At 34.4% G+C, this 12,433-nt stretch overlaps 1 protein-coding gene across 1 annotated transcript; it reads right to left on the bottom strand.

The window, feature by feature from the left end:
• Window positions 1–7,116: 7,116 nt before the first annotated feature.
• On the bottom strand, window positions 7,117–12,162 carry LOC117115105 (short-chain collagen C4-like). Its single transcript, XM_033258773.1, has 5 exons — window positions 12,141–12,162; window positions 11,479–11,610; window positions 10,647–10,820; window positions 9,912–10,064; window positions 7,117–9,287 (listed from the first exon to the last, which is right to left on the bottom strand). Exons 1-5 carry the CDS (start codon window positions 12,160–12,162, stop codon window positions 8,797–8,799), a joined length of 972 nt encoding a protein of 323 aa, XP_033114664.1. The 3' UTR covers window positions 7,117–8,796.
• Between the last annotated feature and the right edge of the window lie 271 nt (window positions 12,163–12,433).

The following is a 12,433-nucleotide window of genomic DNA, read 5'->3' as shown; positions in this document are numbered from 1 at the left end:
GTTTGGTGTTTTTTTTTTTTTTTTTTTTTTTTTGTGTGTTTTTGGGGGGGGGGGGGGGGGGGGGGGGGGGAGGGAGTGCCCTAAATCCACCGATGCAGACAATGTAATCACACCCCACAAAAATTGTTATTAACACTGTTGCTGAACATAGTAGATATTTAAAATACGAGAGTGCAATTTCTGGGCACCTATGGGTCCTTTCCTTAAAATGTTCACGCTTCAGCCTCAACCATGGTGGGGCTAAAGTGGCGTGGAATCTCATGCACCCCCTAAAACCGAATCCTGCATCCTCCACAGCATGATGGTTCAAATATAGAACAAAATATTAAATCAATATGTTCTTTTCGGAGTTTGCATATTATCATTATTAAAAACGTTATCCCTCCTTTCCAAACCATTTCCTCTGTAATATAAATAACAACTTTACAATTTCTATTTTTTTAAATTGTTCCTTTGTGACCATACTGTAACTCATTAACATGAGTTACTGTACAGTGCAACCACACTGTAACACATATGAACTTAAACTATGATTTCCATTAAAAAAAAAAAAAAATTCTGCTACTTGTCTAATAACTCCTTTCACTTCCAACAGTGAATATTAAACGTACAAACAATGCAAACTTTCACATTTCCTGAATTTTCAAATCGGACTTTCCCCAGGAAACAGAATAGGATGTATAATAATAATAATAATAATAATAATATCAGAAGCAGATTAATAGGCTACTATAAACAATGACATTAACTATTTACACATTTACATGTAGGAATAAAATGTATAAGAAAGTTGAATGGGCCCGATTTCATCACAATATTTGTTTTATAAATTTTGTTACACTTTTTGAGAAATTATTTTTGAATATATATTTCTTTATGTCTAACACACCAGAAAACAAAGCAGCACACCTGTACAATATAAGGAAATAGAAGGCAAAGACTTCATGTATATTTATAACGGAAGTGGGGGATAAAGTAGGCTTAATGCATAGATCTACCTAAAGGCTTATTTTATCAAATGATAATTCAAAGTATTTAATAAAATATATCTCTTCTCAGCTAACAGAAATGACAGCACTTTAAGACAATCTCTCCAAAGCACCATTGAATTAATTGTTAGCTTTGTACAGCACACTGAGTTTTTTTATACCAATGGAAGTTATAACAATATATTATAAATTTTATACCATAAAACTGGTAATAATTTGAAGTGCTTTATTATTGCCATGAAGTGCTATAAAAGTCTTACATTATTGAAGATACATGACATTGTAGATACAAGAGATTGTACCATAATAAAATTATATTATTAATCATTATAATTTGTTTTACATTTTTATTATCATCATTATATAAATTGTATTTACTTTTAACAATTCAAACTTAGTTTCATTGCCTTTGTTATAAACTTAAAAAAAATTCAAACCAGTTTTTCTTTTTTAATAATGTGTGAACAAGTTAAAAGAAAGTAATAGAAAAAATTGTTTGCTTCAAAACTGAATCAAACAATAGATAGAAAATGAAACATGTCTTCACTTTCACTTTAACAATGAATTCATGAACAATTTACAATATAAAAACTAGACTTAATTAATAATAGATAGTCCTTCCCACTGTACACATCAAATCTTCAGGTATGTCCTAGCACAACTGGATCATGAGTATTTTTATGGTTGGTAAGCTTACAGTACCCTACCTTTTACTTCTGATAAAAGGTTGCATCTTCAAATTTATTTTTTATTGAATTTTATTCACTAAATCATTTTTATTCACTTGCAAACAGTACAATACATTGAGAAAAGCTCCAAAATATAATAAGGCAAGCGGTGAGAGCTATAAATTAAAAGTTTAAACAGTTCAGGTCCCGTAATATAACTTAACAGTAACACTACACAAGTTCACTTTACACAAGTTACTGTAACTATGGTTAAACTGCAATATAAATGCAGTGATGATATAATACAACCTATTAGTTTGAATATTTTAAGCACCTTTTTTAGTGTATTTTTATAAATCAATATAATGCTAATGGTGTGAAGCTTTTATTGCACATTATACCTCATTTCTATGCACTATTATCTGATACAACAGTATAAGACTACCAATGGATCTACAAAACAAACATATTGCTGGGAAATCAACACCATTGCATGATTTTTTTAAAAATCTGAAATCAATGACATTATGTAGAAGCAGTGATGGTTCACAAAAACATAACTCATAAAACTCAATGGCGTATACAGTACATCATTTTAGGCAGGTACAAAACCCACTCAACGTAGTGTTCAGTCAAGCGAAGGCAGTACAGGTGACTACAGTATTTGAATCAAGTCACATGATCCGTGCATTGTACCATCTACACTTGACATTCCTAAATGTTTTGTAAAAGATGAGAGCTGATTGTGTGAATGAATGCATAAGGTGTCTGTAGAAACGCAGTTGAATGGATACTATAATAGTAGTAAAGTAGTATTTCTGTATGTACAGTACCAGTAGGCCTTATTTGTTAAGTACTGTAGATGTCATTGCATTAGTACTGTACAAGCCAGAAAAACTTAACTAGTCTCTAAAGTGCCTACATTATTTATTCCTAATATAGATTAATATGGCTCAAAGTATTAAATATATAATAATAATAATAATAATAATATAAATAATAATAATAATAATATTATTGATAATGACATTGACAATGATTATAATGATGATGATAAATAGCAGGTAGAACCTTGTAAAACATAAACACTTTGTACTGTAGCACTATCCAGTACACCTGATGAAGACAGCATACAGTAGTGTATGGTACTGTAAGTAATACAAATACTGTAGCTTAATAGTCAATAAAGTGCAACCAGTGTTTTAAAATAATAAAGTAATGTATTTCCTTCTTAGAATCTAAACTTACTTCATACATGCATACTATATTTAGCCTATTGACCTAAACTTTGACCTAAATATTTGTATTGTAATGATAAAATAATTATAATACATTAATAACATTTCGAGTAAACTAAATTAAATAACATATTTTTATACAGTATGAATTATCCAGTACACCTGATGAAGACAGACAGTACTGTACCGGAATCAGTCTACAGGCTTGCCTCCTTGATTTCGGTATTTGTAATTTAAAAAAACAAGTGAAATAAAGATTGATTGACATAACTGTCAAATAGCTTGTGTAAATAAATTCAAGGTTAGTCAATAAAGTGCTACTCAGTGTTTTAAAATAATAAGTATTTCCTTCTTAGAATCTAAAATGACTTCATACATGCATTACACTAGCCTACTGACCTAAACTTTGACCTAAATATTTGTATTATATAATGATAAAATAATTATAATACAGTAATAATTTTTCGAGTAACCTAAATTCGATAACATATTTTTATATGAATTGTTGAAGCAATTTTTTATTATTTATTTTTATTTATATTTTTTTAAGGAATATATTTTTTTTAATTTTACTAATTGCAAATTTTTTAACTGTAAAAATAAATTTTAATCTCTATACAACAATAATTTTATAATTATGAATGATATAGGCTTAATTAATTTAATGTTTTTTTCAATAGAGCTATTCTATTTTTTTTTACACTGTAATTTGATACCATGTTTGTTGGTTGTTTTTGTGTTTACATTTTGATTGATGATTACATTTTAAAAGCCAATTGGATGTTAATGATTGCAATAAAGATTTTTAATTAAAGTAACTTATCATCAGATGAAATAGGCATACAAAGTTCTTTTTAGTACTCATTGGTCATATTGAATGCTTAATTTGCATTTCCTTGTTCACAGAATGCAATCACAACATCAGACAGACAATCTACAATATATCAAGTTATTTCTGCCTCATGGTTGATTGGGTGTTGATTGAGTGTTGATTGGGTGTTGATTGGGTGTTGATTGAGTGTTGATTGGGTGTTGATTGGGTGTTGATTGAGTGTTGATTGAGTGTTGATTGAGTGTTACAATTTGACATTCAAAAACAGCATTTACCTACAGTACTTCCAAAAACATGCAAAGCATAATTATTTTCGCAGTGGGAAAGGGGGAGGGGATTACCCTGCTGGCACCAACCCGCCTAACACTGTAAAGTGTATCGCAGGCGCATCCATGGTTGGTTTTTCATTTCCAGCCAATCGCCTTTTCATTTCCAGCCAATCGCCTTTTCATTTCCAGCCAATCGCCTTTTCATTTCCAGCCAATCGCCTTTTCAAACCTAGTAATTAATTTAGGGACGCAATGAAACAAAAATATTCATTTCGTTCTAACATTGGATTGGATGCACTGGGTACTTGTGCATTTGTCCATCTTGTCAATCTTAGATACTCATTCTGAAATTATTAATTTGTCTGACCTTCTAAAATCAAATTTTAAGTTCTAATTAATTTATATCATGGTGTCCTATTTCTAATATACTTCCATAAATTTTAAATATGAAATAATTTGAGTGGAAAACATTTAAAAATACCAGACTGACTTTTGAAATTAGAAAGTGTGGCAAACAGGCCACATGGTCAAGGCAACATACGCAACATTACCGTATGACATCCATGTTTGACAGGTAGTGAAAATTTAAATTGAAGTTTATTTTGTTGGGATTGTTTCTTATCTCATCCAGTATTTGGAAAAACAGTAATAAAAACACACAATATGTAGAATGGATATTGAGTTTTAAAATGCATGATTCACAGTGGAAAATGCACTTACATTTGCATTCATTTGCAAAAAAAAAATTAAAAAAAAAAATTCAACTTTTATTGCCTTTGCCCCTGAACTCAGGGGGCTCTTGTTGAGGTTACACAAAACCTCTAGAAACCTACAAACTACTTCATGGTACATCACTGCAGATTTTATAAATTGATGTGCCTTGGCACACCACAACTTATATTTATGTGTGCCACTTGTAAATCGATCAATCAACCACTCAATCTAGGCCCCAGGCATATTGCACCTGATGTGTGAAAAACAAATTGTCCAGGACAGGTAGGCCTGGCCTACACATTTTAGAATATCATTGGCTGCTGAACATCCCACACACATTCACTTCAGGTTAATCATTACTGTAAACTATTCATCTGAAACACGACAGGATAAATTCATTAACAAGTGCTATAATTATATTAGCAGTAATTGGCATTTGGTTTGGTTTTTTGAGCTGGATTTTTCAACAGCAGAAGCAGCAGCACGAAACAATTGAGGGTTTCCAATGTCATTGATTTTGTCCTGCTCTCCCTGGGGCCTAGAGAGGCTAGAGAACTCGAGAAGACTACATAACAATAATTATTTAACTAGGCCAATTCCGAAACTAAATCAGCTCATCAGGACGCATCTACAATTTCTTTCTGATGTAACACAGTAACATAAATGTAATATATAGGCCTAGGCCGGTTACTTACAAAGAACTCCTTAACCAGTGGCGGATGAGGGTCATCCGGAGTACCTCTCGAGTCGAGCAGTCCATTGTAACTCTCAAGTAATGCAAGTAGGACCTCTTTCATCGTGGGTTTCATTCTGCTCAAATAACCTTAATTAAAAACAAATAATAGTTGTCTTGCTTTACACTTTAGTATTACCAAGCATGTTCCATATCGCCATACCATACACTTTTTCTGCTTTATACTTTTAGTACCATACCCGGAAAAACAAAACTTACAATACAAATGTCGATCTTTTGCCTCGGGTCATTGATCACTCGACAACTAGTACTACTAAACTCGAGACTGCGCGAGAGGTCAACTCACAGCGCCCTCTATATCGTCACACAGAAATGTTCTGTTCACCTGGCACATTTTTGTGAATCTTATCACATATAGAGGAAATATTTTTCCAAGCTCTGATCGTGAGGTTAATGTTCATAGTTGCAGATATTTCTCCATGCAAGCATAATATCATGTACATACAGAATGATAGTGTTGTATTTATGGTAGCTATAAAGATTACCATAATGGCCGTGATTTTTATGGTAAGGCAAAGCTCCGGAGGAAAAAAAATTGATATGCCATCAACTACTGTAATATTTTCTGAGACACAAAAAACATATCTAGCGAAAAACTCGGGAGCGGTTAATGAGATACAGATGTTTTAATATTTAAAAACTGCGGGGAAAAGTGGTGTAACCACCCCTTCTCCACCCTTTCCAGTTGTACAACATATCAAAACTCCTTTTTCCTACGGAGCCTGGCTTTAACGTGAGGCTTTAATTGTTTCCATGTGGGACCGTAACGCCTATATATAGGGAAGAGCTTATTAGCGGAAATGTCTATTATAAATATACTCAGGCTTAGGATACGACGATTTACTAGTATGAAAATTGAGATGCTATATGGATGGATAGCGCAGTATACTTATTGATTGCAATGTGTATGCATTATTCACCATTATCAGTCGACATCATTATCTACCATCTATAATATCAATGGACCTTTCCTCTAAGCGCCGCCCCTTGGATATTGTTGCTAAGGTCCCACAAGACGGCAGTGTTAAAACATACGCGAACACGTGCGTTTGTGGGACAACACGTGTGTTTGTAAGACGCGCGTGCATTTCTAGCGCTGTTCTAATTGGTCAGTTGTTAAGTTTGATTGACACTCCGGAAAGGTCTATTATCATCATCATCACAATTGTCTCTTACAATTATAATCGTTGTCTTCTTTTTTATCATCTTTCTCTATTGGTTTTTATGTTATATAGTAATCTCATACATTCATCATAATCGTCGTAATAATTGTCATTATCATTATCATCGTCATTACTGTCATTCTCTTCCTCATCATCGCCACCATTCTCTTCAACATTATGATCATAATCATCAATATTGTCATCATCATATTCATCATCATCATCAATATAGTCTTCAATATCGTCATCATCGTAACCATTTTCGCCATTGGTGCTGTGGATCCAATTAGTCATCTTCATAAAGACATTCGGTAGTGATCGACATGATGTCGGTATTTGTATGACGTTTCTTACAAATTACTTTTTAGAGAAGCGGTGGTGGTGATTTGTTATTCCTATCAAATGGAATCAAATCAAACATGCTCTTATGCAATTTAATCTCATGTCAAGTTCATATATCATTAAAACAAAAAGACGAAAAGAGCAGAATATTTGAAAAAGGTACTTTATTTACATTTAATAATACAAGTCAATTGATTCAAATATTTCACTAAAAATAATACATACCGTATAACGCAAATGATGCTTAAAAAACCAATTTGTTTCACTGTTATTTTTTGTTGCATCAACAATTTCTTAGTTTCAAGTGCGTATACCTAATGTCAAAGGTCAGGACATACCAAGAAGCCAATCATACAGCGTATGTCACCATCTGTATGTTGTAGAGTTACATTGATAATTATTGGAGAGTTTTGCTTTAGGTCAACAACTGCATAGTAACAACGGTATAAAAGTGCAGGTGATATGTCGTATGATGTACATTGGCCTTTGACATAGTCATGCGCAATTGATGAGTACTGTATACTGATGGACTTATTTCTTCATTGTTCAATATTACAATTATATATATTGTTATACACTGACGACCCCAAGAACGTGGATTAAACACTTTTTATTGCAAAAACAAAAAACAAAACAAAAATTCTTACTTCACATTGTAATCTGTCTATCAAAATTCGGAGTTAACTCCTTGGTAAAAAATGTACAAAGTATTTATTTAAAAAATTACAGAAGAATATTATAAAACGGGTTGAAACTTTTCATTATTGAAACGCATTGGCTAACGCATTCTAAGCATCACTATTAGTTAATAATTTCAAAATGAGTGATTTTATCCTTTAAACGTATTAACTAACAAATTCACCTCTCCAGCCAATAATTTTGGAATGAGTGACATTTTAATAACGCATTTATCTAACGCGTTCTAAATATCCCACTCCATTTTCTCTGCTTACTGGTCGTACTTCTAGTTATAACACTCAATTATTTCCAAAGAAAATTACATTATTGAAATATCATTCCTGGTTCTACCTTCCATTGAGTTTTAATTTTTTTTTACTTTGTCGCCCCCAACCAAATGTTTTCTCTTCAATACGTCATCTGAATAAAGCGTGTTTTCCATAAAATTGCTACGCTTTCTGTGACGCCAATTGGTCGGGGAACATTCCCGATGAGGTGAGGACGGTTACACAGTGCAAACGATTGCAATTAAAACGCTAGCGACAGTGTAGCGATTTTATGAAAACCATACTTAACATTCATTAGGTTCTGTGGCCAGTCTTCGAATGTGAACATCAATTATAACGTTGATATTATGGGATTGCAGCATTTAAAATGGGAGTGGATTGGTGAATACAACACTGCATTATTCACACTCATTTATTCTACGCTCCTAATCTCCAAGTTGACGGAACGTGATGTTTTGGATGGTGTGATAATTAAGCGCCAGTAGTTAACCTAGAATAACACCAAGGTTTCTTTAGGACGTCGACCAAGCAATGTCAAAATAACAACTGATTGTGCCATCTCATAGTTCCAAGTATGTATATCTATATCAAATTCAGGGAATTACAATCAAAGGATGTATACTATCGTCTGTATTTTACAACACTTGCAACTACGAGATGGCTTTAGATAGGAATGAATATAGTACGCATCAGGTCATGTTAAATTTGGATATCCAATTTATGAAACAGCATTAATCAATGTACGATTGCAAATTTTATTTTCCTTTCTAAAAATGGCTTGAGATGTGATACGTATTTAGTAAATAATAATTTAAGATGTTTTCATGTTTTAGTTCAAAAATATTTGTAGTAAAAAACAAAATCATAACGTGCAGACGGTGCATGTCAATTCCGCACCGCGTGCATACGTTCTACAGGGAAGAGAGCTCCGGTCACATGCACCTCTTTCAATAGGTGATAACATTGCGCCATTTTCTTGTACTGGAAGTGAATTCGGTCTTGCTTCGGCCATCTTATCGACACAGATTGACTTTTGTCTGCCTTTATTCTCGAAAGAACTAGCCATTAAGTAGCCGTCATATTCAGCGAGCCAGCCTGTAGGGCATATGCTGGTACCGGGAACAGTTAGGACGGTGCTGCGCTGGGCCACTCGACACACTACGCAAACCGCTCCTCTGTTGTGTAGCGCGCGGAATGGCGCAAAATTGAGAGTGTTGTATTCGGTGCCGTATATGTACGATCGTCTTTCCTGTAGAGTTGGTGGTGTAGGACGATGTAGTACTGGGTCCAACGGGAGGCACTGGAAGTCGGCTAAACCACCTTCGTCGTTGTACCAAGAACCACCGACAACACCTAAAAGAAAACAGAAAAATATGACATACCAAAACAACACAAATTTAACCTCTGTATGTATGAATACATATCTTCTTCGTCATTACGTAAGCGTTCTACATCACCATCATCATTGTAATGTCATTGCCATAATCACCGACCAACAATCATCACCATCTGCACCAACAATATAAGTACCAATACCACAGTGATCAACCATCGCCAACACCGATATAGGCCTAATCATCACCCCGTAATGCAACTGATATTGTGTCTAGTACCATTATCATTATCATTCTGCTCTTATTATCTGCATCATAATGACCCCAATCATCAACACTTTCGTCACCATGATCAGATTTAAGAACATCTTAGTTTTTGCAAAAGAACATAGTAAAAACGCCAAGTGCACACTATCGAAAAATAAATATGGCGCCCTCTGCAATCTAGAAAGGACAAAACTTTCCATGGCAAATTGAGCGTCGTGAACATACCGAACGAAACAACTAAAGAACTTAACGGACACGTTGCTACCATGGAAAATACCTCCATGTACGTACTATGAGAAACGGAGTTATTGATGGGCGCTCTGCATGGCGCTCTGACACATTTTTACTAAGTGCGCCTTCTTGTGAGTTTGCTTACCTTCATACACTAATTCTGCAGATGCTGGACATGCTCTCTTTCCCCAGCGAATGTACGTATTCCCTATTGATCCGCAATTAGCTCCGTATAAATAGCCAGGCTGACCACGATCACCCTTTTCACCTGCTTTTCCTTGTATACCCTGTGGTCCCGCTGAATATAAATGAAATTATCGAAAACATGAATTAGTTATAATTTACAGTGTTTTCAATCAATTTTCCTATAAACAAAATCATATGTCATACGTTGGTAAATCCCTTAAAGACCAAAAGGCAAAAGTAACAAGTCATGCTATATAATTAGGTGTGGGGAATGGGATCGTTGAATACAATAATGTTTTGTTTGTGATATTTTAGGGTCAAGAAGTATTATTTAACATTCAAAAACTTTTTTACCCGGTATGGAAAAATAACTTTACAATAACACAAACACAACACAGCACTAAACTAACCACGCGCAGTGTACAATAAACTTCTTGTGTTACTTAAGTTGAATACGGTTCATACGTGTGTAAGACATCATTGACTCATGAGTCTAACTAACATTATATCAGATCATTTCAAACCCGTTACCAGTAATACTGAACAGCCGGGCAAATTACTTAACATCCGATCCAAAGAATGAGGTTAACCTTACTAGATATCTATTCATGACATATCAGCACATGATATGTAACATAACTAACACCAGTTCTACTTTCGTTTGTTAATGAAGACTGAATAAAACTATTCTTACGCAATCCTGGTGTTCCATCCCTGCCATTTCTTCCGGCTTCACCAGGTGGACCTGTTGGTCCAGGTAGACCGTCCCTACCATCCCTGCCATCTTTCCCGCGCAACACAATGGTTGGAAACTGAACGCCGCCTGTTCCGGTTCTTGTTGTCTGCTTACTAACTGTTTGGTAAAGATCTTGACGAAAAGACAAAATACAAGATATTTTCTATGAGTTATTATTGATAGATGTTTTAGGTGATAATTAGTGGCAAATCAAAGAAAAATGGCGTGATGTAATTTATCAAATAATTGTGTGTTTTTATAACATAAGACTAGAATACTTTCCAAGCTAACAAGCGTTTCTTTGTTTCAAAAAAGTTCGTTGATGGGTTAATAATTAAATAATATGTCTGTAAATTATTATAGAATTTTACACGACAGGCTATCAACGTCTGAGCTTTCGGGTGGAGTCGAGAGCTTGTCACTATTGCATGCTTAGGGTCACCTTAAGTAGAAGTGACAGCTTGGATTTTCATAGTTGTACTGACAGATAGAATTTTTTTTAAATACCAAGCAAAGGACATGCGGTTGATAAACTTTCATTTGTCTACGCCTAGTAAGATCACGACATTTCTCACGTTTTTTCTAAGATGGTCATCACAAAAAAACATAAGAGAAAGTGCCCTTTCTAGTTATCATGATGAGGGAATCATGGATGATTCGTAAAACGACTGGCTCTTCTCAGACGAATTTTCCCCAAGAGCTTATTAGGTTCCCGGAGGGTCAATTCGTCCCACACAGATGCAGAAATAATGTTGTAAAACATCTGTATCTATAGACACACATAACTCACCATTAACTGATGATCCATCTATAAATTGTATTTCAGTAGGTGGCGTTTCAATCGCACGTTTCTTTATAATTTTCTCTTCAGATTCTTTATTTGAATTCTGATTGAGTGTTCTATTTTTAATTTGCAATAATTCCTCCTGCAAGAAAAAAAATTAAAAAATTGCATTGTAAAATAATCTCATTTTCAACAGAATTTCAACGTAGCGTGTTCTCTAAAACCCTAACTATTCAACTTAATATTATAGCATAGAACCATAGAGAAAATAGATGTTCTATTTTCTCAATGATAGAACTAATTATTACTCAATAACACGCATAAGATTAACTGGATCCTTTTGATTATTGTATTGTATTTCACGAGGACCCTTTTAATCAGTAACAAGTGCATTGTGACTTTCGTATGCGCAGTTAGATTGAACTTTACTGCAAGTTCATGAAAGATCTATTAATGCCGACGTTTGCTCGTGTCCTTGTGTAAAACTAGCCCTTCGAATTTTACTTCAAACCGTTGGTTTTAGTGTGTTTCATGAATACAGCGAACCAAAGCTACAAGGTGTCTCATTGTCAATAGCGTAGGGCCTATTTTTTGTCAAAATTTCTGATAGTCTGAACTAATTGTACGCGCGCCATATAAGTAGTAAAGCGCCATTTAGTAAGATGCACCATATTCGGCACAGTGAGTCATCTTGAAGAATTGAACGATATTTCGTACGGTGTACCGGTTGTGTGTGAGCATGACGTGGCTACTAAGAAACCAAACTCCACCTAGAAAGGAAGTTATCCTCTGTGCAGGGGGCAAGAAATTGCTGATCGACTAGGCCACTCTGAGAAGTATTTAATTCGCTGTATTGACAACAGCCGGTGAAGGGGCCAGACGGAAGTGTGGTCGTGAGTTAGACCTATTGAACACAATTATGAAGTTGACGGAAACTGAAAGGCCTACGGCATGTCAATCG

Source organism: Anneissia japonica, unplaced genomic scaffold (genome assembly GCF_011630105.1).
Source record: "Anneissia japonica isolate Jap-2015-1 unplaced genomic scaffold, ASM1163010v1 scaffold24_len2511860_cov200, whole genome shotgun sequence".
NCBI classification, from domain to species: Eukaryota; Metazoa; Echinodermata; class Crinoidea; order Comatulida; family Comatulidae; genus Anneissia; species Anneissia japonica.
This window is presented reverse-complemented; position numbering and strand designations above follow the sequence as displayed.